Source organism: Nesoenas mayeri, assembly GCF_963082525.1.
Source record: "Nesoenas mayeri genome assembly, chromosome: Z".
In the NCBI taxonomy this organism is placed as follows: domain Eukaryota; kingdom Metazoa; phylum Chordata; class Aves; order Columbiformes; family Columbidae; genus Nesoenas; species Nesoenas mayeri.
The window spans coordinates 28,497,256-28,525,208 of record NC_137542.1 but is presented as its reverse complement, the minus strand read 5'-3'; the positions used below and the strand labels follow the sequence as shown (position 1 = coordinate 28,525,208).

At 36.0% G+C, this 27,953-nt stretch overlaps 1 protein-coding gene across 2 annotated transcripts in view; it reads left to right on the top strand.

Moving 5' to 3' along the window:
• CNTNAP4 (contactin associated protein family member 4) overlaps nt 1–27,953 on the top strand; it is a gene marked incomplete at both ends in the record, with an annotated part of 241,836 nt that overhangs the window by 169,685 nt on the left and 44,198 nt on the right. For both annotated transcript variants that reach the window (XM_080362064.1, XM_080362065.1), the window contains 4 exons: nt 6,893–7,042; nt 11,880–12,051; nt 18,432–18,538; nt 24,796–24,915. In XM_080362064.1, the coding sequence (XP_080218190.1) occupies nt 6,893–7,042; nt 11,880–12,051; nt 18,432–18,538; nt 24,796–24,915 (549 nt within the window). The remainder of the gene's footprint in view (nt 1–6,892; nt 7,043–11,879; nt 12,052–18,431; nt 18,539–24,795; nt 24,916–27,953) is intronic.

Below are 27,953 nucleotides of genomic sequence, written 5' to 3'. Positions count from 1 at the left end.
GTGTTGTGATTGGCAGTGCAGAGTCTAGTTGGAGGCCTTTAGCTTGTGGTGTTCCCCAGCAGTCCAGTCTTGTTTAACACATTGATCAGTGACCTGAATGAAGAGACTGTACCGTCAGCAGGTTTGCTGATGATACAAAACTGGGAGGAAGGGTTGATACACCAAAGGGTTATACTGTCATTCAGTGAGTTCTGGACAGGCTGGAGAATGTGGCAGAGAAGAACCTGATGAAATTCAACAGAGGTAAGTATAGAATACTACACCTAAAAAGGAATAACCTCAGGCATCAGTACAGGTTAGGGGGAGGCCTGCTGTAAAGCAGCATTGCAGAGAAGGACTTGGGAGTCTTGCTGGACAGCAGGCTGACCATGAGACAGCAATGTGCCCTTGTGGCCAGGAAGGCCAATGGCATCTTGGGGTGTATTAGAAGGGGTGTGGTTAGTAGGTCAAGAGAGGTTCTCCTTCCTCTCTACTCTGCCCTGGTGAGGCTACATCTGGAGTACTGCCTCCAGTACTGGGCTCCCCAGTTCAAGACAGGCAAGGAATTACTGAAAGGTGTCCAGCAGAGGGCTGCAAATATGATTAGGGCTCTGAAGCCTCTTTGTTTTTTTACAAGAAATGAGAGCTGGTTCTCTTCAGCCTGGAGAAGAGGAAGCTGAGAGTGGATCTTTATACTTATTAATAAGGATGGGTGTCAAGAGGATGGGACTGGCCTGTTCTCAGTGGTGCTCAATGATAGGATGAGGGGTAACAGGCACAGACTGAAGCATAGGAGGTTCCATCAAATCATGAGAAGAAACTTCTTTACTTTGAGCATGACAGGGCACTGGAACAGGCTGCCCAGAGATGTTGTGGAGTCTCCTTCTCCAGAGAGATTAAAAACTTACTTGGATGCATTCCTGTGATACCTGCTGTAGGTGAACCTGCTTTAGCAGGTGGGTTGGACTAGATGATCTCCAGAGGTCACATCCAATCCCAGCTAGTCTGTGACTCCGTAAAAACTGAAGCCCTCAAATCTCTCTCCAACCTCAGAGAGTTAAAAAGTTATGTGAAATATGGGGACATTTTTGCAAAATATTATGATTAGTATAAACAGACAAAAAGAAATAATTTATCCAAAATGCTCACAAATCATCTGCTTGTTAGTGTAAGACAGAAAAAGAGAGCAAAGCAGAGCCAACCAGAGCAAAGGAAAAGGATTTGGAGGTGAGGCCTCCTTAGTTTTAGTGCTGTGCCCCTGTTCCTTTTTGATTGTTTGGTTACTTCAATTCCTGATACAAAATGAAAATTTTCTGGGGGGGAATAGGGGAAAAAAAATAGAAAAAAGAAAAAATTAAACATGAATCCAGAGCTCATTAAGTTTTTACAGGTTGATAATAATTAAAAGTAAAATTTTAAACTGTTGATTTGTTCAGGAAAGGATTGTAAGCCAGTAATGTCCATAGATAATGCTGAAACTTACATAAATGTTTTGATCCTGTTTCTGTGGGTGTTAATAGGATCAGCCCTGGTATTTGGTATAATCTAAAATAACTGATGCACAAAGAGCAACTTTTTAATTACAAAAGGTATCCCTAGGCTCACCATTTGAAAATGTCAATTCCTTAATAAGAATGTCAATGGCATGTAGTTAACAATGATGAATTTGGCTTTTTAGGAGCTATTTCAATTGCAGTTCAATTAAATGCTGTATGTTAAAGTAACTATTGTCATGTAGCATCATTTTATCAGAGCAGCTGAAGGTGGTGGCACCTTTAACATTTACTGTAGACTTGCACAGAGACCAATTTATTCAATTTCAAAGTTGCAACACAATACATAACATTAGCTGAAACACCCTAAAAGAAATCTTGACACTCTCTGCTGAAACAAAATGTAATGTTCTCATACTATGATAAGCTTACTCTTTGTGAAGTCTAACAGGAGGAATTGTGCTTCTGTCTTTGTGAAGACAGAAACTGCTGCAAAAATATCCTCTTCTGAGAAAGAGTTTATCATAACAAAACCATATGGGGAAATTATTCTTGAGTTTATGAAATGTTTATTGTTACACTCACTGAAGCAATTCAAGTCTTCTTTTGGAGATGGAGAAATGAAATTATAGATGGCTAGACAGGTTTATTTGCCTACAGGCAAGGACTTATGACCTGACTTACACACACACGCACACATGACATTTAATAATTAATTCAGAGTATATTTCTTTGTGCACAGTTCTTAATTCATTATTATGTGTTTTTTAAAGATTTCTTCAACCATGAAAAAATGAGGAGAATGGCATGTTAATTCATGACTGATTAAGTTATAACAAGCAGTACCCTTTTCTTACACGATGATTGCTGAATGTCTTTCCTCTTTTGCAAGCTGGTCATCAAATCTTCACAAAGAAATAACATAGATTAAAAAAAATGAAATTAACACTAAGTTAATTTGTTTAGAACGTTGAGAACCAAATTGAATTACAATATGTATAAATGTTTGAAATCTTATTACTTAGTCTCTTCATATAACCTTGTATTTCATCACAGCTTTTAATTTTCATGCAGTTTTTAATTTCTATGAATTTTTTAATTAAGTGATGTTAATAATCATTACATTTGATCATTATACTTCAGGCTAATCTATAAATTACTTTCTTGAAACTATTTTTTGTTAGTTTCTTACTGACCTCCTAATGAGCTATATGTGTTGCCTTTTCATATATGTGTTCCTAAGGTTGGATGTCATTGTTCTGCAAGACCTCCCACAGACCTTTTTTTTTAGTACTTGGATATTAAAATGATGGAAGTGCTACTAATGGGAATAAATGGATACCTTATTCAATAGCTACCTTATTATGCATTAAAGCCTAATTGGTAGTTTTTTCTCACTTGATTCTGGTAAAGCATTTTTAACACTCCTGGTAGTGTACCAGACAGTATAATTTTCAGATGGAATGAAAATATTAGCAGTTCGCTGATCTCTACAGTTTATGTGTTGCAGCTCTCCAAGGCTTCACATAAGAAAATGTTAATTTAATCAAGGTCGTCAATTCAATAGCTACACTGAGGTATTTTCTCAGGAGTGTTTTTTGCTCCCACAATGACATTCTTCAGTCCCCAGACTTAATGAAAGGGACTTTTGAGAAGTCTTAACTTGAGCTAGATGAACATAATTTAGTATGTCTAATGTACCATCCTGCATGAAGATGAGATGAAATATCCATCCCAAAATCATTTAGCAGGTCAGTATGAACTACAATAAACAAACCAAAAAGTTCAACATACATATAAGTGATTTTCCAGCAAGAAAAAATTTTTTCTACTTCTGTCAGTCACTTAATCTTGTTTATGTTAGGGCATTCTATTACGTACCTTGACAGATGAATATTGCAATATTTGGAATATGGTTTTCTCACCAGAATGAGAAGTTACTGAAGCAGGATACAAAATTAAGAATGAAAAGCAATTATTCTTGCAACAATTGAAATGAAACTACAGAGTTTATTGTTAGATTTAGTATCTTCAGTAATGACATAGATGATGGGATTAAATACATCCTCAGTAAGTTTGGTGATGACACCAAGCTGAGTGGCACAGTTGATTCACTAGAGAAAATGGATGTCATCCAGAGGGAACTTGGCAGACTTGAGGAATGGGCCCATGTGAACCTCATGAAGTTCAACAAAGCCAAGTGCAAGGTCCTGCACCTGGATCAGGGCAATCACCAATAACAATACAGACTGCAGTTCAAATGGAGTGAGAGTAGCCCTGCCAAGAAGGACTTGGGGATACTGAGGGCTGAAAAAATAGATATAAGCTGGCAATGTGTGCTTGCAGTCCCTAAAGCAAATCGTGTTCTGGGTTCCATAAAAAAGAGCTTGGCCAGTAGGTCAAGGGAGGTGATTCTTTCCCTCTACTCTGTTCTGCTGAGATGCCTTCTGGAGTACTGCATCCAGCTCTGGGGTTCCCAACACAAGAAAAACATGGACCTCTTAGTGAGTCCAGAGGAGAGCCATGAAAAAGATCAGAGTGCTGGATAGAACTTCTCTCCTATGATGAAAAGCTGAGAGAGTTGGGGTTGTTCAGCCTGGAGAAGAGAAGGCTTTAGGGAGAACTTAGTGTGGCCTTTCAATATGCAAAAGGGAGCTTGCAAAAAAGAATGTGTGAGATTTTTTCCCCAGGGATTATAGTGAAAGAACAAGGAGTAAGTGTTTTAAAGTGAGGTCAGATTTAGATGTCCCACCCCTGGAAATGTTCAAGTTGTTTCAGGTTTTGAGCAACCTGGTCTAGTGAAAGAAGTCCCTGCACATGGCAGGGATATTGGACTAGATGGTCTTTAAAGGTGCTTTCCAACCCAAACAATTCTGAGTCCTACAGGAAAATATAGCATGTTGCAGAGGTGTGATTGTGGAAAACATATTTCATTTGAAGTAAACCTTAAAATAAAGAAACTCTGCTTAATCTTAGAGATGAGGTGAAAGAAGCTGGAGATTTTCTAGCCAGGGATGGAAGCTAGAAAGAGGGAAATAAGTAAGTAGGGAAATAATTCATTTTTAAAAAATCTTAAAAACACAGTGTGAGAAGTGGAGCTTAGACTATATATATTTAATAATATAGTTTCTTATTGAAGGATAGTTCTGCAATAATTCATAGAAGAAAACTAACTGTGTTACTGGGAACTGAGGAAAAAAATCTTTCTCAGACTCAATTTTCTGTTATATAAAAATTGCATTATTTGTATTCTTTGTTTTAACATACCTACCACCTCTTTTATGGAGTATATATAGTTCACTAAGGTTGACAGTGGTATAAAAGACCTAAGGACGCTTTCTTTGATTGTAATCCCTTGGTTTTTTTATTTGAAATCAGTAAACTTTTGATGTATTTGTTAAGTTCTTGCTATAAAATAGTATTTAAAAAGTAGGGGAGATAAATAATTGTACTCATTAAGTGTAGTAAGTTCATTTTATTTTGTTTCATCTATGCCCATCATATTGCAAGGCAGCAATAATATTTTTCTAATGCTTTTTCAATTTTGTTTTTTTAAAGTGTGTTACACATCATATTATCTAGCTGAAATACAACTAAAGCCAAAATTTTGAGGCTTTAAAGAATTGTCTTGATCATCAGCTGAAAAATTTGTCAGCACTAAGATAAAGTACATCAGTATGAAGGCTGCTGTAAGTTATGTTAATTACCATCAGTATTAAGGGACATATTCAGCAGTTGGACATCTTGAAAATACAGGGGAGCTCTAGTCACCCCCTTTGCACTGCCTGTAGAGCTATGTAAATCCTTTTTACCAGAAGATTACCCCTCTACAGATGACCTTTTGGTAGCAGCAGTACAGTTTCATATTGTATGGAATAAAGTTTCCAGTTTTTATTTTAGTAAAAACTCCATCTCTATAAATGTCATTAATATGGATTTTTACAGCAGTAGAAAATACTGTGATAGATTTAATGCTGATTATTTATTATGCCTGCAACTGTACTACTCCTGTTATTCAACTCAAATGCCAGTTCTCATAGAAGATTGTAAACAAAATAAGTAATGGCCAGAATGGTATCAGAAAACCTGTGACTACAGCCTTATGTTCTCTACCACTACATTAGACAGGTGAATTTTTCCTGGAAGTGCAACACAAAGATAAGGAAATCTGTTAGCCATACCTTTAAATGATTCTACTGAGATTGGCAATAAAGCAAAGGTTGAAGGTTTCTTTGTTACGCAGTCCATAATATAGTGGTTGATGTAAGGAAACAAGTAACAGAAAAGGTGTATGAGACTCATATTATACTAAATATATTAAATATATTTTCTAGATGATAACTTATCTGAATTTATAATGCAATTTTAAGATTTGATTCTTGACCATATGAAGATCTTGTGTTTAGACTCTGGTAGTTAAAATTATATGGAACCTAATTATGCTGTAATTTAGTTATTCGAACCTTTTCATCTTTCTATTTTTATTTCTTTTCCTTTAATTTGAACTAATCACTTAATTGGTGAAGTATTTCTCTAGAATATACAACACATTCTAGAGAGAAATATATTAATAGATGAAATTTCAAGAGGGAAATCACAGATCAAAAATCATACACACTCTGCAGTTGTGAAAAGATTTTACATAATTCGAAGGTGGTATTCTGTGTTCTTCACCAAAAGAAGTATCTCTGTTCTGAAGAACACTCAAGAACATGATTGACTGCAAGCACTTCTTAAAGATAATCATATACTTACATACTGCCCTGCATAAAATTTATGTAATAATATTTATATAACTACTTTCCAATATCAGGGATTTAAGTTTATTGCTTTGTGGCACCTTACAAATTGGTGCTAGAGTCTAAACTCTCAGAAAAATTTCCCATACATTTCCGGTAGAAGAGACAACTGAAATAAAAACGATCTTGTGACACAGACATGAAGGTTGCTGGAGCTTTTATCACCTACAGGATTTTGCTTCTTTTATTGGATTGTAATATAATGACTACCTTTGATTTTAAAAGATGAAGAAAGCCTTTGTAATATTTCAGTAAAAATGTGTATTACATGTAAAATACTTACAGCTATTACAATGATACTTTAATGAGAACCTCCTCAGATTAAGAGTATACTTTTCAGTCACTACATTAAATGGATATGTTACTGATAATTAGGAGTAAGGCTTATTCACGGAAGTATTTTTATTTTTTTCTTTATCGAATATGAAGCAAAGGAAAGGACAAAGGTTCTGTTTTTACAAAAGACATTCGTGACCTTTTTTGCTTTGTTATTATCACTTGGAGTTTTATGTGGGCTATGATTGCTTTTCCAGTCTCTCCTCTTTTTAAGTCTATAACATTCAGGTAGTATCACAAATAATGGATTATAATACTTGATTTTGCTTTTTATTTTCCTTCCAGGTGCTGGATTAAATAATGGCCAGTGGCATTCTGTGTCCTTCTCTGCCAAAAGGAACCGTATCAGTGTAATAGTGGACAATGATGTGACCTCATCTGCTCATGCTTCCGTACCTCTGCAAATTTATTCAGGAGATGCTTTCTACTTTGGAGGTGAAATATGTTGTTTATTTATACTGGCAATATCCCATAGTTAAACATCAAGTTTTCCTGACACATCTAATCAAAAGATGATAATTATTTGGCTTGCCTTAATTCTTCTTTGCCTAGCTTGGCTATCTCTCAAAGGAACTGTTTTTCAGGCACTGCTATGATGTTTTTGAGTTTGCGTTTCCTTAAAATTTTATAGTGTTGAGTAGAATAAATTATCACTCTAAATCCTTGGTGTCTTTCCAGAAGAACATTTTCTGGTATCATGTTCACAAGCAGACCCTAAATATAGGAACTGCTACATAAGCATCCATGTGACTTTTCACATCTGACATCTAGCCTTCTCTACTAAAAATACCACTTGACCTGTTTGATGATAGAGATAATACAGAATAGTGGCCTTGGCTAGCCAGATTTTTTTTATTTCCTCCCTGGCCCTTTCCCCTCATTTTCACGCCACGTCCCCACCCCGGCATCCATGTTGCTCAAGTTCGTACATCTCTGATCAGGTGATTTGTACCATTGCAGGGCTGATGGCACAGGTGAACAGACCAGGAAGGATGTGAGCAATTATTAAAAGCAGCATATTCAGTTAGTTGTACAAGGACATTTCTGTTTTTCTTTTGGGGAATTGAGAGGGCAAATTAATGCCAAGAACATTTAAAGCACCAACTGCATATCCATCCCTCAACTTCCCTGGTTTCTGTTCTGTAGCTCCAATCAGCAGCTTGTGCATGTTGTACAAACTTGAGGAAAACTAGTAACAGGTTTCTGAATTTAGAAGATTGTTTATGAAAAATTTATGTCATATACCACTATAAAAATGCAGACAATGTATTTTTATTTTCTTTTTAAGTTTGTATGAATATTTACCATGTTTCTATATTCTGATGGTTAGGGCATGAATATCAGCCTTCCAGGAGATGTGTCCTGGGGACATGGTAGTTAGTTTACTTATTTTAATGAATACAAAGTATGCAAGAAATGTGTATGCTTAGCTGTGAAAATGTGTAATAAACATGAAAGTACTTTAGCATTATGTCAGCACAATTTCTGGTCATGCTGTCATCAAGGATATGCTACCTTGGTTCTTGGATTAATAACTCATTGGAACTGTAAGGTCAAAAAAAGATTATTTAATATTGCAGTAAGTACATAGGGTAAATTTCATTATTAAAGGACTTCTTCCTAGCTTTAATATTCAGACCACAATTATGAGGAATTCAAATTTCATTAACATTAATGAAGTTTCCTTTTCTCTAATAGAACTAGAAGACAGCTTCTAAAAGGCAGACACCAGAAAAAAATCCAAGAAACAATTTCGTAGACTACTAGCTAAATGTAAAAGATATAACTTTTTCCTCCGTCTCCATTTTTTTGTTTTGTTTTGTTTTTAATTAAGTGTGAACTTCACTAAAAGTACCTCATTCACAAATGAGTGTCAGATGTTTTCACCAGAAATGATTGAATTTATTTTATAATTTTTGTTGTAGAATGCTGTAAAGATTGTTGTTAGACATGTAATTGGTTTGTATAATTGTGTGTAGTGCTGAAAAGTTACCGCGCTCCTATTAGGACTTTTGGAAGCTTGTGGATTCGCTGTTCTTAAAGCAATATACCAAGAAGATAATAAACATTTTCCTTTAGAAAGGTAGTAACAGTTTTGAATAGTTTGGTTCTTCACCACAGTAAAACACACTGGGAATTTATTTACTTACTTCATTTCAGTTTTAGTTCATTTTCTATCATACACTTCTTAAAAACATACCTATACTATTTGTTAGTTTATGTTGTTATTCACTCATTTGAATAGATTTACTTGTGTCCACTGTCATATTGTTTTCCTGTACAATAAACCTCTGCACTGTCTTTTCAGGACTTCAGAAAGCACACAATAGCTCTATGGATTAGAGAAGTGTCTTAAAAGTCACTGCTTCCTAACATAATGCAACAAGAAGGTCTTAAAATGTTGTGAACCACAATGCAGTATTGTTTAACTAAGATCAAATAATAGCCATTCTGTATAATTTCAGAAGCAGTATCAATCTTTGGTAGAAAGCCAAACAAAAAAGCTTTTAGGTGTATTTTGTCATGCAGTGTTCAGCTGCCAATGGGAAAAATAGCTCAACGGATGTGGTTTAAATCAAATCAGGATCAAAACAAATTATTTATTTATAAACAATGTTTTATTGTCGATCAGTGAACAAAGTATTTCAAGATCAACAACACAATAGATAAACCACAATATTAAATACTTACAGAATGTAATTCACAGGTTGGGTAGAACGTCCAGATGTTATCTAGCAAAACCCTCTGTTATAAACTAGCCTGATTAGATCAGGAGGTACAGGGCTGTGACCACTCAGACTTTGAACAGCTCCAAGGATAGAAATCTCATAACTCTTTTTTGCCAAACTGTTTTCATATTGACCAGCCTCACGGTAAAAACACTTGTTGCTAAAGTCTGATCAGAATTTACTGTTTTTCACTTCTGTCCTTTGCCTCTTCTCCCATCAGTGTGCAATTCTGGACAAAAAATATGGCTCCATTTTCTCTATATCATCTTATCAGATGGCCTTATCTTCTCAAAACTGAATGGTCCATCTCTCTCAGTGTCTCTTCATACACCCTGTGCATCCAGCTCCCTGACCATCTTGGAGGCCTCCTCTGGACTCACTCCAGGATGTTGATATCTTTCCTCTACTGGGGAGTCCAGAAATACAGTACTCCAAATATAGTCTCACAAGTGCCATGTAGACGGAAGAACACCTTCCCCACATCTGGTAAATGTACTCTTGACCATACAGCCCAGAATGCCTCTGTGCTACAAGGGCACATTCCTGGCTCATGGTCCACCTATTGGCCAACAAGACCTCAGGCTTTTCTCTATGTATCTAGGCAGTTATTCATTCATCGTTAAATGGACTTGTTCTATCTCCAATTAAAGACCTTAAATTTGTTCTTACTGAACTTCATTGCATTCATTCCAGTTTATTTCTCCAGCCTGCCCAGGTCCTTCTAGTTGTAGCCCTACTCTGCAACATTTGAGCTCTGCCTTCAATTTGGTATCAATCACAGGTTTGCTGAAAGTGCACTCCGTCCCATCATCCAGGTCACTAACGAAGACATTAAACAATGTAGTTCTCAGTATTGCTCTCTGAAGGACCTACTGTTCACTGACCATCACCTGGACTTCGGATCATTAATTGTTTGCATATCCCAGCCATATCTTGTCAATCTTGTGTTAGGTACTATATAGAAAGCTGTCAGAGGCTTTGCTAAAGTCAAGGTATCCAATGCCCACTGTTCTCTCTTTGTACTCAGTGACCATCACCTCAGCAGGGAAAACAAAGAGCTTGGTCAGGCATGATTTAGCTTTGAAGCTGAAGTTACCCAGTTATCTTCTTGTCTTTCACAAGTTTAGAAATGTCTTCTAGGAGGATTTGCTCCATGAACTGGCCACTGTGATAAGGCTGACTGGCCTCAAGTTTTATGTGTCCTCCTTCTTGCCTTTTCTGAAGATGGGTTTAACATTCACCTTTTCCAGTCATCAAGAAGCTCACCAAGTTACTAAGACTTTCTGAGAATTAGAATTATAATATCTTCACAATTACCATGGCAATTGTTGACTTTGGCCACCTCCTGCATCACACTTGGGTGCCCCTTGGAAATTTTTTTTTATTTTTTTTTTTTTCTTGGTGGGTCCTGCTTCCCTTCTTTGTGCTCTGCTAGGACATGTGAAACCTAAGAATTTGGTTTACCACTGAAGATGTAAGGTAAAAGGCCTTGTACAAATCAGTTGTTCCCAAGACCCCCTGCTCCATGGAGCAGTGTACCCATAATGTCCTTGCCCTTCCTTTTGCTACTGTTGGCACATGTAGAAACCTTTTTGTAAAGCTTCTTCTTCCATGATAGTTTTAACTCTACCTGATGTCCTGGATTTCCTAACTGCTTTCCTAGACATGCGGATAATGTTTTTGCATGTCCTTGCTTCCAACTTCTGTGTACTTTGTGTTTGCACTTACTCAGGAGCTCAGTGTTTATGTTTACAGGCCTTCTGCCACACTTGCTTAACCATTTTGATATCAATATGGGCTTTTCTTTTGCTCCAAAGAGTTTTTTGTTGAAAAATATCCAGACCTTTTGCTCTCAAAACAGGTCATGAACAGACCAGCATTGGCTCTTCTGAAGTCTGGGATTGTAATTCTGCTTTTTTTTTTTTTTCTTGCTCTCTTCTTTGCGGATCATTAACTCCACCGCCTCATGTTTGCTGTAACCAAGACTGTTCTTGACTTTCACATTTTCAACCATTTCTTCTTTGCGTACAAGTAGCAGGTGCAACAGAGCATTTCTCCTAGTTGAGTCATTAATTATAGGCATCAAGAAACTGTCTTCAGTACTTTCTGAAATCTTATGGACAGCTTGATAAATTAAAACCGCTGTACTTAGTAACTAATTTTTGTGTTATTTGACTTTAGTTGTGACTTAAAACTTGTCCAAATCATGTCTGCTTTCAGTTGTAACCTAACATCTTGTGACTAAGGTCAGTCAGTCAATCTATCACATCTTGATTCCAATCATTGCTTTGGAACTGGTGCTTGGGTTTCTGTTACCCAGATTTCAAACAATGCATTTGCATACGATTTAAAAACAGTAAGACTGCACAGAAGTATTTATTTACAGTTGCACCAGCATGCCTAATCAGAAGAGCTTCTGGCTCAAGTCTTCCATCCACAAAGTTTACAATACCTGGAGATTATCAAAGTTCAATTGACTTTTGGAATATATAATTTTTTTTTGATAATTTGTTTTTCAGCTCCAGGTTTTATGCTTCTTTCAGGCTGCCCTAGCAATGGAAACATTTCTGAATGTAACACCTCATTTGGTGGCTTTCAAGGATGCATGCGACTCATTTCCATTGGTAACAAAGCAGTGGATATGATCTCAGTTCAGCAAAATGTTTTTGGCAATTTCAGTGACCTTCAGATAGATTTATGTGGCATTATAGACAGGTAAGAAAGCAATGTTTACTAATTTATTTATTTATATGAATGTTGGTTTTTTTTTTCTAATACTGACTTGATGACAAACAACAGGATGCTTAAAAAGCGGCATGCTGTTTCTTTTGTTAGAATTCTAAAACTTAGAATAAATGCAGCATACATAGCACAGCAATTAGATTTATATGCACTGCAAATAAGACTAGAGTAACTGTGGTTAAAATTATTGGTGTTTGTAACAAATTTTAAATATCTTGCTTTCTTTCCAAGTAAAGCATTTAGTCCCATTCATCCTTTGGAATGCTATGTTCTTTACAAGTTATTGCTGCTTCCTGTAGTCTACCTGTCCAGAAACACAACTGACAATATTAATTACAGTGACTGAGCAGTCTTTTTTTAGATTCTGGTCAGAACTAATCTCATAAATTCGGATAGATAATATTAGGATCTATCTAAAAGAGAGGGACTAGTTTAAGTGGCTCCCTCTGCTGGGCAGAAAGACCTTTCCTGAAATAGATGAAAATGATTGATGGAAAGATATTACTGGAGTTCAGTGTGGAGAATGCCGAGGATGAGCCAAAAGTAATGTTCCAGAAGGGCAGAGGCTTCTGAGAATACAGGGACCAGACACACAAACAGGAAATGGAAGGACAAGTTTTCGGCTGTAGATTCAGAAGACGAACACAGGTATCTGTGCAAAATCTGCTTTATTCCAGAAGTGATTGCCCTGTACCAAGCTGAAAGAAGGTCTTGAAATGACACAACAGGCAGCTGGAAGATGGGCTTGTAAACATTTCTCTGCCACCCCTAAATTTCTAATCCTCAAAAGTTGCCTTTTTATCTTAAAAAAAAAAAAGTCCTTTTGTAGTGCAGGCATAGATCTGCTTCAAGACCATAACCAATTTCAGGTTCAGTCGCACAGACATACTTCTGTGACCTGCTTTCTATTCATAGATAGAATACAGTGTACATCTATTCAGTTTATTATTTTTAAGAAAGTCATAATGACTTGTAAATCAGAGACAAAATAGTAGTCCTTACTGTAAAGAAACCTCTAAAAGGAGGTTAGAAATCTGCCTAAAATTTTATCCTTTCTATATCTATCATATTTTAAGAACAAACACAGTTGAATATGATATCATTTCATGCCAATTTAGCCCCTACTAAGTTAATCCTGACATTGCAGTAGGCAGTAACCGTGGTAGACATATGACTAAACAGAGTCCGGTCTCATCCAAAACTCTACCATAGAACTTGTTAGGGATTTGTATTTGGGATGCAGCATATGTTTATGTTTCTTTTTAGCTTTCTCCCACTCTACTCCTATTGACTAATTTTCTCACTTTCCAAATCTCTTTCACCATCTCTTTCCTTAGAGACCTCATGACACTTCCTCCTAGTTTCTTAAACACTTCTGGTTTTTTTGGTTCTGGAGTTAAATTTACTCCATTTTCACCACACTGCTCGTGATTTTTTGCTTGTAGTATACAGACAGAACCAGGAACAGAATCAGGTCCAAAGAATGTAATGTGGGAATCCTCATATTCTTTAGTCCAACACATTAAAGGAGATCTAATTAACATTATGAGTAGAAAGCATCATCAAATTGGTTCATAATATAATTGATGCCAATTACTGCCTGTGATTTACCAGTAATTTTTCAATGTACAGTCTAACTGAGAACCTCTCAAAACACCCACCTCAGAGCTGTCATTTGGAAGCCATCTCTTCCTCTATGAATGCAGAGACAATTTACCAAAATTTTTAAAGAAAGATGGTACAATTTTACATGTAGCTGTTCCAACACTGATCAGCTTTTGAATGGCCATTATAAATAAACATGTACATGTGGGTTTTAAAATGAATTTTGAGTGTGTAAATATTTAGAAAGTTCCTCTGAATCTCAGTATATAGGAATCCATAATTGTTTACAGTATTTGAAATGTCATAAAAATTTTCACTTACTTTATTCGGAACTGCAAGCTACCCTTTTTTTGTTGTTGTTGCTTTTAAGCACTGCACTGAAGATGTTAGATTTTTAGATAGTCCTTTCTCAAATTTTTATCTTGCTGAATTTATGTAGCATATGAAGATAGTTACCGTCCTTATTTTACATTAACTTCACTGCCATCTCTGTGTTTAGTTTGGTTTGTTTGTTTATTGATTTTCAGTATGGACTTGTGTAAGCCATTTAAACTTCCCAGCCAGTCTTCCTCAAAGTGTTTTAGCTATTTTTTGTTGTTGTTTTGGCTTTTGTTTGTTTGTTTGTTTGTTTCTGTTGCTCTCACAGTTAATCAAAATTATGTGTAGTTTCACATGATCAATGATACCAAATGTAAAAAAAAATAGCCTTTATGCAAGGTTTTTGTTTGGTTGGGTTTGTTTTCTCTTAAATTTGCTGATGTTAATTTGTGTCTTCTTATTTCTTGAGAATTGCACCTTTCTTGCACTAGCTCTGCCAGGTTTAGTTTTCTGTTCTCGGCATGCTTACCATATCCCTTCCTAACTTTCAAAACAGAAATTTAATCCACCCATTTTCATCAATTTCATTATAGACATTATCTTTTATTTCATAACAGACTTATTAAAAGGCCCTCCTAGTCTTGTGCTAGGTTGCTCCAGGGACTGTTTCTTTCTAGTTTCCTCACACAGTTTCATTCTATTTGATATCTGCAGCTCTTCATCCGGAATAAACTTCATGTTTCTCTTTATCAAATTAATTGTATATCTCCCCATAAATCCCAGATGATAAGATACACTCTTTTTGCCAACATTAGAATCGTTTACATGTATTAAACAGCTCCTAATATGTAGTTTGTATCATCTTGTGCACCACACCATTTGAGAGAAAGTATTTTCTTCCTACCACTATATCTACATGTCTTTGCTTGCCCTAAGCTAAAGTAATCAGTATTTTTGACACTGTGCTCTTGACGGCAGGGATCCTTCCCACAGGTGAGGGCAAATAAACCATTATTTTGTTCTATAGTTTTTATGGGAGTCTTTGCAACTCCAGTTACAAATAATGAAGCATGACTGAAATTCTGGAGTTATTGACGGCTTTTGTAGTAAAAACAGTGAACCACTAAAAGTGCTAGTTTTGCAGATTTAAAGTACATGAACGCAAATTAAAATTGCATAGTGATCAGAATTTATATGCAACAGTAAAAATCAGAAAATAATTTGACTGGGTCCCTTGTTTATCTCATCTGTATATACATACACATTTAACATATATAGAGTATGCTTTATCAGATTTGCAATCTTGTTTGACAGATGGTGGTTAATCATTCTTTCATTCATTGAGACATAATTTATTAACCTGTTCTTCTATTTGAACAAAAAAAAATCCCTAACATTTTATTATTTACTATTTTCTCAGTTCCATAAAATTTTCAATTCCTCCTCCTATGCTTAAATTATTATTACTTTTTCCAGTCATTGCTCTTCCCACGTACTCCTTTTAGCCTTTTCATTGTATAATATCTTTATATTATTCCATTCCTCATATGCCTTTTGGGTATGCAAATAATTCTCACCATACATTTCTCCTTAATATCTTTTCTCTCAGCTCCTTTATCAATATATAGCTATTAGTATTAATAACTACTAATTATATATAAACCATTCAAAAAGTAATTTTAAAGGACACACTATCATTCTAAATGTCTTACAAAGTTAGCACATTTAGTCTCTGAGAAGACAGTACCAGATGAATCTGCCACAATTACATCAAGCCCTACATAGAAACGTACAGTTGCCTACCAGGAATTATTGCCTTTGGTGTTCTGGCAGCAGTTTGTTTAACAAAAAAATAGAATAAATATTTTTATATGTTAAAAAAAAGACACTAACACTTGCATTGTTTTCAAATACTTTTCTCCCTCCCCCCCCCCCCTTTTTTTTTTTTATTCAAGACTGAAAAAAAGAAAAATAGTTAAAATTTGCAGCAGTCAGTTATTATTTTCAAAATATCTTCTATCAATTGTTTGGAATCATTATAAGTGCATTATAAGTTTGGAATCATCACAAGTGCATAAAACACGTATTTAGCAGATGATTGGCATGAGAGGTTCTTATTTGTCCTTCTATAGCAAAAGTATATTCATGTTCTGGCTCAATGTTCTCTTTTGAATATTAGCTTATGATTATTATTAGCTTGTTTCCTTGATTTTAAATCATATATTATTTTCAGATATCACAGACTTTAGAGTATATTATCAAGTAATTTATGGTAAATGCTTAATCAGCTACTTTTTTTTTTTTTCTGGTTTAAGCAGATAATGGTAATGAATCCAAAAATTGCCTTTTACAGGTGAACTATTGGAAACATTTTTAATAATATTAGAAATTTTTTTTCATTCTAAAATTAGTTTCCTCAGAGAAAGCAATGTTCTAAATCTTGCTTTGGGTAGGGTCATAGCATATAATGTAAATACAGCTTCACTTTGATGTAGTTAGGGACTACTTGCTGTTATACATTCTGAAACAGGAGGAAGATGTAAGGTTCAATGTTAAAAGATTTAAATTACATTCTGAATTGTTTTAACTTCTATTAAATTTGGTTCAATTGTCGTCAATTTAATCTAAGATTTTCATCTTATGAATACTGTTTGGAAGATTATTAATATGGACAGGGAGTCAATACAAACAAAACCAAGTAAATCACTTGCAATTTAGGGATAATTATGTATTTAACAGAATGAAATAAGACAAGAAAAATTTTGACTAAAATACATGCAAGCAGAGCAGCTGTAAGAGGATACAGTGAAAGTCCCAAATGGCAGCTATGTTAGAAGAGACATATATTTATAACAACTGATGATACCCCTAGAAAACAAAATTAAGCATTTATCCTAAGAGTTATTACCATGCACATTTATAGAATTCCTTCAAACAAAGTATTTTCTATCAAAGTAATCATAAACCTGGTGCCTAAAGTTCATTTTTGTGTTCCAAACCAAAGCTCAGTGACACATACATCATCATCTACTTGTCTTAGAAATAACATTCTGTGAGATAATAGAAACAAGATCAGCTGTTTCACTGGAAAAATGTCACTTATTTCTTTGAAAATACGTGAGCTATATCACTTTACTTAGTTTACCTACACTTTACCTGCCACTTTTTCTTTTTTTTTTTTTCTTTTTTTCACCTTCCCTTCTCTGAAAACCTCTGCTTATCTTTGTCTGTAAACATGAAAAGAAGACAAAATGCTTTGAGAGTCAGGAGGAGTGAATGTACAAACTCCTGAATTATTCATAGGGCAGATGTAAGAACTGCTGGACTTTCTACTATCTTAATTTAAACACTCATAAGATTTCTTCAATGAATTAAAAAGTATTTTAAGACCCCATGAATATTAGTGGCCCTCTTTTCTTCTTCCTGTGGCTAATATGACAAATAAAGCCTTCTTGCATTTTCTAAGCTCTGTCATAGACACATGCATATATACATGTGCAATCACTGCAATTAGAATGTTAACTAATTTCTAAGGTGAAGACCTGGTAAATAATTGGTTAAAATGTGACACCCTGTTTCAATATATTTTCAGGTGTGTGGTTTTGTTTGTTTGTGGGGTTTTGTTTGTTTGTTTGGTTCGTTGGTTGGTTTGTTTTAGTTTCTTCTTCTTTTCACCTCATGCAATATTTTATACTTAGGTAAACTGCTTCAGTCTTAACCATTAAGCAGTTACAGGCAAATTCAGGTTTCTACTCATAATACCAGAATGAAAACTTTTTTTTTTCTGATAGTTACTTCTTTTATGGAACTGACAAACTGACATACTAAATATTTTACTCTTTCTAGAATAGAAAGTAACTATGATTTTAGAATAAGAAATACCTCTCAGGTACTATGGGCAGTTTTATTTGTTATGTGATAGTGGTTTTGGTGTGTGTATGTTTGTTTGGTTTTGTTTTCTTTTTTGTATGTTTTGTTGTTGTTGTTTGGTTTGGTTTGGTTTTATTTTTCTATTTTTTTAGAAAAACAAAAAGAAATCTGTTGTGATGCTGCTTTGCTTTATTGTGACACATGTTGTTGAAGAAATCCTATCATTTGCAAAACTTGTCAGTGAACTATCAGCATGTAAATCTTTCATTTATCAATCTGTACTGAATGCAGACAGTTGAATGGTAAGAATTATACACTTTACACTTCATTTTTATTCTTTTAGGCTTATTGCATAATTAATATATTGATTATAAGCTATAGGAATATTGGGGAAGATGAAGTGAAATACTCTGAATTTTCTAGTAATTTCCCCAATGAGCTTGAAGGCTTCCTTCATGTTATTATACTTCTTTTCTATGATTTTTCATCCCTTGATAAGTACAAGTGACATGTAAATGAACAGAAATGAGAGTGAACATGCTCCTTCTTTTTCATTTTAGGTGTTTGCCTAATTATTGTGAACATGGTGGTGAATGCTCACAGTCCTGGGACAGCTTCTACTGCAACTGTGCAAATACAGGTTACAAGGGAGCTACTTGCCACTATCGTAAGTCTAGGCAGTTTTCTGACTATTCTTTTATTTTTGATTGATTTTTTTCACCACAAAAATATACGTTTGTATTGGTTATTCACATTACAAGATTTTTCTGTCATGTAAATATTCATGAGTTGGTTCAAGGAAAGGCCTTGAAAATTCAAAATACATAGCAGTAAAAACTCATTGAAAGTTCAAATGTATTTCTATTTCTGTTTCACATTTTTCATAAGTTACATGAGATAGTCAGTAATATCCTCCTCCATCCATATAATTGTACTTTCTCAATCAGCAAAAAATTTAGAAATGTGTTTGATTAACCTTAATTCATTACAAGAATTAATAACTTATTTTTTTCTAAGACAAGGGGACTGCATGCAGGTGAAAGGTAATGTGCACAGTGCTAAGCCCTAAACATGTGTTTATGCAGTTTACTGAATCAGGAAGATTAGGAAAAATAAAAAAAAGAAAACAAACAAACAAACAAACAAACAAAACAACAAACCCTAGTTGAAAGTAACTTAACTAATTACTAAGGAGATGCTCTACTTTTGTATTAGTTTACACATATTCTGGAAGCGGAATAAATCATTGTTCTGGTCTTCATTATATGCTTCTAATCACTAGAAATTCTTCTGAAACTTTACAAATATATATATATATATATTTTTTTTTTTTTAATTCCAAAGACTATTCTAATGATCTGATAAAAAATTCTGTCCTTGCAAATTTTTCTTACAAAATCTACACAATCCTGGTTGTCAATGATAGATTTTATTAAAAGAACATAAGTCTACACACATGGGATTTTTTGAGAAATCACTTATTTTAGAAGACCGCCTATTAAATCTTGCTTTTATAAGAGTCAAAAACAGTGATGACTTTTCTTGTAATGCCTTAATTGTAAATAACACACTGGTATAAATAATAATTTTAAGAAAATTCTTATTACAAAGAAAAGATTACAATAATACAGTCTATACTATATACCACAGTGTATAATATAGAACCGTAGATTCATAGAATCATTTACGATTGGAAGAGACCCTCAGGATCATTGAGTCCAACCATAACCTAACCTAACTCTAGCACCATGCCCCTAACAACCTTATCTATACACCTTTTAGACACCTCCAGGGATGATGACTCCATCACTTCCCTGGGCAGCCTGTTCCAGTGCCTGACAACCTTCTCTGTGAAGAACTTTTTCATAGTATCCAATCTGAATCTTCCCTGGTGCAACTTGAGGCCATTTCCTCTTGTCCTATCACTTGCTACTTGAGACAAGAGACAAACGGCATCCATGCTACAACCTCCTTTCAGGTAGTTGTAGACAGTGATAAAATCTCCCCTCAGCCTCTTTTTCTGCAGGCTAAACAGTCCCAGTTCCCTCAGCCGCTCCTTGTAAGACTTGTTCTCTACACCCTTCACCAGCTTTATTGCCCTTCTCTGAACTCTCTTTAGCACCTCAATGTCTTTTGTATAGTGAGGAACCCAAAACTGAGCACAGTGTTCAACGTGAAGCCTCTTCAGCATTGAGTACGGTTGGACGATCACTTCCTCAGTCCACACTATTCTTTGATATATACCAGGATGCTGTGGGTCTTTTTGGCTACTTGGGCACACTGCTGCCTCCTCTTCAACCACCTGTCTATCAACACCCCCAGATCCTTTTCCACCAGGCATCTTTCCAGCCACTCTTCCTTGAGCCCAAAGCAATGCATGTAATTGTTGCAACACATGTGCAACCTTGCTAAACCTCATACAACTGCCCTCAGCCCAAAAATCCAGCCAGGCGAGATCCCTCTCTAGAGCCTTCCTATCCTCAAGTAGATCAACATTCCCACCCAATTTTTTGTCATCTGCGAACTTACTAAGGATGCACTCAATCCCCTCATCCAGATGGCTGACAAAGATATTAAACAGAACTGACCCCAGTACTGAACCCTGGGGAATGCCACTTGTGACTACCAACCAACTGGTTTTCGCTCTATTCACCACAAATCATTGGGCCTGTCCATCCAGACAGTTCTTTATCCATTGAATAGTACACCCATCCAGGCTACAATCTGCCAGCTTCTCCAGGAGAATGCTGTGGGATACAGTGTCAAAGGCTTTACTGAAGTCTAAGTACACACCATCCACAGCCTTCCCCTCATCTACTAAACAAGTCAGCTTGTCATAGAAGGAGAACAGGTTGGTCAAGCAGGACATGGCTTTCATAAGCCCATGCTGACTGGGCCTCATCACTTGGTTGTCCTCTATGTGCCATGTGATAGCACCCAGGATGATCTGGTCCATGACTTTCCCCAGCACCGAGCTCACCTGGATCCTCCTTCTGGCCCTTCTTTTTGTATTTGACAATTTCCAGTCAACAGGGACCTACCTAGTTAGCCAGGATTGCTGACAGATAATAGAAAGTGGCTTAGTGATCACATCTGCCAGCTCCTTCAGCACCCTTGGATGTATCCCATCTGGCCCCATAGACTTCTGGGTGTGTAAGTGGTGTAGCAGATTACTAACCATTTCGCCTTGGATTATTTGGGCTTCATTCTCCTCCCTGTCCCTGTCTTCCAGCTCAGCGGAGTGTGTACCTTGGGTACAACTGGTCTTATAATTGAAGACTGAGGTAAAGAAGACATTTAGTACCTCCAACTTTCACTCCTCTTCTGTCATTGTGTTTCACCCTGCATCCACCAGAGGGTGGAGATTCTCCTTGTTTTGTTGCTGATGTGTTTATAAAAGCATTTTTTTGTTCTCTCTTAGAGCAGTGGGCAGGCTCAGCTCCAGTTGAGCTTTGGCCCTTCTAATTTTCTCCCTGAATAACCTCATGGCATCCTTGTAGTCCTCTTGAGTAGCCTGCCCCTTCTTCCAAAGGTTATAAATTCTCTTTTTATTCCTGGGTTCCAGCCAAAGCTCTCTATTTAAGTAGGCTGGCATCCTTCTCTGCTGGTTCATCTTTCAGCACACAGGAACAGCCTGGTCCTGTATCTCTAAGATTTCCTTCTTGAAGAGCAAATAGCCTGTCTGGACTCCTTTGTCCTTCATGACTGCCTCCCAAGGGACTCTGCCAACCAGCCTCCTAAACAGATCAAAGTCTGCCCTTTGGAAATCCAAAGCAGCAGTTCTGGTGACCACCCTCCTTATTTCTCCAATAATAGAAAACTCAATCATTTTATGATCACTATGCCCAAGGCAAACTCCAGCTGACACATTACCCACTGATCCTTCTCTGTTTACAAACAATGGGTTCAATGGGAACTTCCCTAGTAGGCTCACTGACCAGCTGTTTCAGGAAGTTGTCTTCCACGCACTCCAGGAGCCTCCTAGACTGCTTCCTCTCTACTGTGTTGTATTTACAGAAGATATCTGATAGGTTGGAGTACTCCACAAGAACCAATGGCTAGCAATCAAGACACTTCTCCCAGCTGCCTGCAAAAAATTCCATCTGCCTCTTCATCCTGGTTGGGTGGTCTGTAACAGACTTCCACCAGGATGTCCACCTTGTTGCCCTTCTGCTTTGTTGTCACCCATAGACTCTCAATCTTATCATCACCCTCATCATGCTCCACACAATCAGAACACTCACTCGCATACAGGGTTCCCCCTCCTCATCTCCTTCCTTGCCTATCCCTTCTGAAGAGTTTATAGCCATCTAATGCAGCACTCCAGTTGTGACAGTTATCTCATCATGTTTCTATGATGGCAACCACATTGTAGTTTTTCTGCCTCACAATGGCTCCCAGTTCCTCCTGTTTGTTGCCCATGCTGTGCACATTCCTATAGATGCACTTCAACTGGGCCATTGATTTTGCCAGCTTTTGCTGGTGAGAAACCGTAATTCCTTTGTGGCCTTTCTCAAGAGCTTCCACGGTTCTAACACATCAAAAACTCTTGTGTTTCTTCGACAGCATGGCTCTCCAACCCCTACCTCCACTGGGATGTCACACCAAAGGGCCTGACTAGCACTCCTTGCCTTAAATGCTGTCATGCTGCACTTGGGTTTGCCTCTACCACACCTGGTTTCCTCCCATTCCCCTTTCAAATTTAGTTTAAAGCCCTTTCAATGAGCCCTGCCAACTCCCGCCACCCAGGATCCTTTTCTCCTTTTCAGACAAGTGTGTCGTATTTGTTACTAGCAGGCCAGTTGCCATGCAAGCTGCCCCATGATCAAAAAAAGCAAACTTCTGCTGGTGACACCAGTCCCACAGGTAGGTATTGATCTGGTGGGTCTTCCTGCATCTTTCCTTGTGATACCCTGCAACAGTGGGGATGGAGCAGAACACTGCTTGTGCTCTTGAACCCTTTACCAGTCATCTGAAGGCCCTGAAGTCTTTCTTGATTGCCTTAAGTTTTCCCTCTTCAGTTTCACCACCACTTACCTGAAAAAATTATTAGGGGATAATGCTCTGAGTGCCTAATCAAGTCAGGAAGTTTCCTTTTGATGTCTGTAACCCCATCTCCAGGGAGGCAGCAGACCTCCCTATGACAAGCCCAAAGTTAAGATGAAGGTAATTTCATTCATTATAATTTGAAAAACTGTATGTTGAATCAGCTAATTATATCTATGGCGACAGATGGAAGCCATGATTTCCTAATGATTAGGAGTCTGTGAGAGATAATGTAATATGAAAAGTGCTATTGAATTTGTATTCATTGTCAAAAAAATATATAAAAACCTTTCAGGATGGGTGTTTGTTTTTTTTCTATGATTAATAAAATGCTGTAATTTTTGATAGAAAATGGAAGACCCTTAGTACTTTATTTTAGTGACTTTAGCCATTATTTTAAATCAAGAATTATGAATAATTTTTGGCCATAATATCACACTTCTGTGCAATTTCAAAAGAAATAAATGTGCCTCTTAAATTCTAAAAAAAACATTATTTTTCTTATAAACCTAGAAATAAGTTACTGATCTCAAAATATTAGTATACAAACTACCACACTCATGAAAGAGTTAATGAATAATTTAATCTCTTTTGTGTTGTTTAAATTTAACTAAGAATATTTCTGTAAGAAACCACAAAATTCCATTTGAAAATTATACAGGTCGTGTTTTCTGAATATTTCATAGAGTAAGCAATCTGAATGAATTTTTTTTTTTTTTTATAAGTTATGCTATATAATGTCAGTAAACATCAGACAAAAAAATATGGAGATCACAATCTTCCAAAAACTATTTTTTTTCTTAAACAGAACCTCTTTTAGATTACTGTACTAGTAATTTATTGTTTTAGTTTTTTGGTTTGGTTTGATTTGGTTTCTTTTCCTAAATTTAAATAAACTCAATTTATATAGTTCAAAATCTTCTACATGGTTAAAAATTATTGTGGAGTTCTGTTTTCATTAGTATAGCACTCTGTTTTGTTTTGTTTTGTTTTGTTTTTTCTTCTGTGTTTAATGCCTCTTTCTTTTTGGCAGAATGTTTTCAAGGTTTGACAATAGCTGGCAGAGCACACAGTCTAATCTGAAAAAGAAAAACCAGAACAGTATGACTGCTCAATAACAATATAATGGTTAAAGAAGTTAGGCTAATGTGGTCTAGCTGCAGCATTACTATCAGTGGTTCCTGTCTGCTTAAGTATAGAGGCAGACTGATAAGTCCCTCTCATCAGGTTTTTGATCATGAAAGTAGTGATCACAGACTTGCTTGAGGCCTTGACTGATGTAAAGTATACATGACATGGGACTGAGGAACTGTCATTTTCCTTATTTAGTTATTTTACTGTATTATCTAGCATATCATTTGCCCTTCTATTTAAAAAGGGAAGAAAATAAGAAGTGTGAAAGACAAAAAATGCCAAGAGACAATCAAAGCCACTAGAAATACTGCCTACCTTCTATTGTATGTAATAACAACAACAACAACAATCTGATTTGTTTGCAAGAGTTAGTATTTGTTTTCTCAAAATCTGATTGCCATGATCCAAATAATACCCTTGTCATTCACATTTCTCAGCAGTTTTACAAGCATTTACTCACCCACATTTCACCATATAGTCCCTGAAGTTTCCAGCTGGAAATATGGAAGAAAATGCTTAAAAATGCCCTCATCATCTGCCCAATAAGTAAAATGAAATGTTCTTTACAAATTCAAATGAAAGTATAATTTTGATTCCGTAATTTATTCCATATTCTTTAGCAGTGAATGCACAGAACTTCTTTCCCCTGTTGACAGGCTCCACAGAACTTTTTTTTTTTTTCATTCTCTGAATAAAATATAAAATTATGCCATAACATTTGTGATGGAATATGTTCTTTTACAGCCATCTATGAGCAATCATGTGAAGCCTATAAGCACAGAGGGAACACTTCAGGTTTTTACAATATTGATTCAGATGGAAGTGGCCCCTTGGGACCATTTCTTGTATACTGTAATATGACAGGTGAGTTGATAAACTTCCTTAACTCACAACTGGGTCTACATGTATGCTTATTGTATTGAAACATGAGTTATTGAGAAATAAGTCTCCGTAGCTCTTAAAGTTAATGTACACATGCACAACAAAATGAAGGGGACTGCTTAGCTCAGAATACTGGGCAAAGAATTAGGGAGAAAAATTAGAATAACAAGAGGATTCAGGCTGTGAAGCTAACACTGAGTTCCTGTTGTACTTTGCATAAAAGGGACATGTGTTCCATATGGAGACAATGTCATAATAGTTCTTTTTTGGGGAGCGGCTTTGTTTTCATTGAAGTTCCAGCCTCTTGAGGACATTTAAGGAAATGAGAAAATAAGTTTATGTTTTATGAATTACTGATTTTTCTCTGTAGCCTTCTGAAAACATTGTAATTCACAACTGGCTTTTCTTATGAGGAATGTAGACATTAAGCTTCACTTTTCAAAATGCAAGTAGATCTTTGGAGAATGGAAATACAACAAGTAGGACTCTCACAGCCTCAATCTCAGGCTCCCTGGCTCCTCCTCTTAACGCAGTTCTCTGAATCTGACCATTTATATCACTTAGAAGTTTTAAATATTGGAGTTCGATGTTAGTCTGCTTTTCAACAAGCTCACAATGGGCACACTTTGGACTAGCACAGGCCGTTAAATAGAAATATCCTTGTGTCCTATGAGACTAAAAGAGACCAAAGAATCATAGCAGAAAAATGTCAATTTTTTAAAGTGGGTATAACCCTCCAAGGTGTATATTCTGATTTATTCTTGTATGTTCATGGACAGCTGTTGCCATTTTCCTCAGTCAGTCCTTATTTACTACATTAAGCAAACCTCATAGATCAGTTCTTCATCTCAAGATGCAGCCTGACAAGATGAATCTTCTATATTTGTTTTGTTCCCAGTTTCATCGTGAGTAGTATTCCCTTTTCCCAACAGAGGCAGAGAAGGCAGATGCACACATTTCTTACAGCACTGCCTTGTTTTTGACAGTCATGGGGCTTTATTTTCAGGCAGCTGGGAGGGAGGTGCCTCTCCCTGCTTTGATTCTTAGAGGTCAAAACCTTCAGTGCACACTGCCAGTTAAGATGACCAAACTTTGAAGTAACTGGCTTTCTTTTTTTTAGTTTGGGAATGTGATAATGGATCTCATGGCTGGCTTGTTTATCTTAATTTTTATGTTCACAATAAAGTTCAGATATATTTGTGTCTGTGTCTATGTGCATGTACAAAAAGTACTCTGTTTGCTATATTTCCAGACATACGCTTTTTGGCACCTTGAACATGTACTGAATAAAATACTATATTTTGACCAAAAAACTGGTAACCAAAGTTGCATCAATAGACATATCTTAATCTATATATATTAAAAAAAAAAAAAAAAAGACTCTCACCTTCTTATTTCCTTTAGGTTTTCTGATAAATATTTGTCTTTAAGTGACAAGCAGTACTTTCCTCTCTATAAATATAGTGTCATCTGTGTGTGGCCTGTAGGAAGCTAGGGAAATAAAATACAGCTTTGTTAAATATAAGAAATACTACTATCAGAACATCAGAAATATTATCATGAATAGTACAAATTAGAAAAAAATAACATGTCTCATATCTACTCAGATTGACTATTAAGTTACAAGAATACAAAGAACATGAATCTAAACTTAACCTGACTGACCCAGACAGGCTTTACCTGGGAGCCTGCTCACTCCTGCTTTGAAGTGGATTTTAGTTGTAGGGGTCAGAGTATTATAGGCTTTGCAAGAGGAAGTTGAAACAGAATAAGCTCAGTGGTTCCCTATTCATAGGTGAAGGGCCTTGGCAACAGTAGAAAACAGCAGGATACATGAGCCTTAATCACACACCTATATTTAGTAATCTCTGTGCTACTAAGCAGAGTGTTTGATGTTGCATTTCTGTGTATACAAACTATAAGACAGAGTAACAAATGCATTTCTGTGCTATCGTACCAGCCAGTGTCATGTTTATTCTGTCTAAGTGCACAGGAAAATAATTTTTTGTAGTCTGAAAGTAAATATATAGTACATAGCCTATGGCTTCTAGTAGCTTTTAAAGTAATGTATTCATTTAAGTATTGCAGCATCAGTTTTAGTTCTTGATCTGTGTGGTTTTCCATTGTACTAAGCTTTTAGAATGAAAATCACTTTCCATAATTGCTGTAGGAAGTTAGACTATTTATTAAAGGATATTTCTGAAGTATCAATATAACTGGAAATATATTTTGAACTGCTTTGTTGCTTAGTGTAAGCAACATGTCTCCAAGTTGGGGAGAGTCACAGCAGACTACACCTCATAGCACATGCCTTTTACAAACATGTAATATATTGTTTAGTATTCATCCATTTGAATTATATTTATATGCAAGTCTCTTCTGCTCTTTTATTACAAGAGAATTACCTTGGAACACATTTTTCTACAAATCATTGTTGGAATACTGAATATGTATTAGTGATTCATGGGAAAAAAAATCCTGCAGACAGAGTTCATGTGCTTCTGCATTAAATATTTTGGCAGTATTTTGCATGCCTCCACTTAACACAAATCATAAGGCCAGTTTACACAATGCAATGAAGTATGTACCTTCCTTACCCAGCAGTATCCAAGCTAAAAGTCAACTTAAGACTAGTGTGTGCTTTTTAGGGAAATGCAGCTCTCAGTTCTGAACTAGTATTTCATCATGTTACAGGCTGAATCACGTGGGCATCCCATGGCGACTGCTATAAATTAACTTTATGTCAGGTGTTTGGAAGAAACTTTCTTTTGAACATTGCAAGCTGCAGTTCTTAGCCCTTGACTAAATACATGTTTTGAATAATATTTCTAATAATGAGTACTATTTGATTTTAGATGGCTAGAATAACTCACTTTCCTGTAATCTGAGTTTATAGTAAGTACAATATTTGAGAGCTACTTTTGCTTCTTAATATCATAGAAGAAGGGTGTAGGCCAATATCTCATACATCGTAAATTAATTCCAATTATAGTGATATATGTAGTGTAGTGTCATATTAT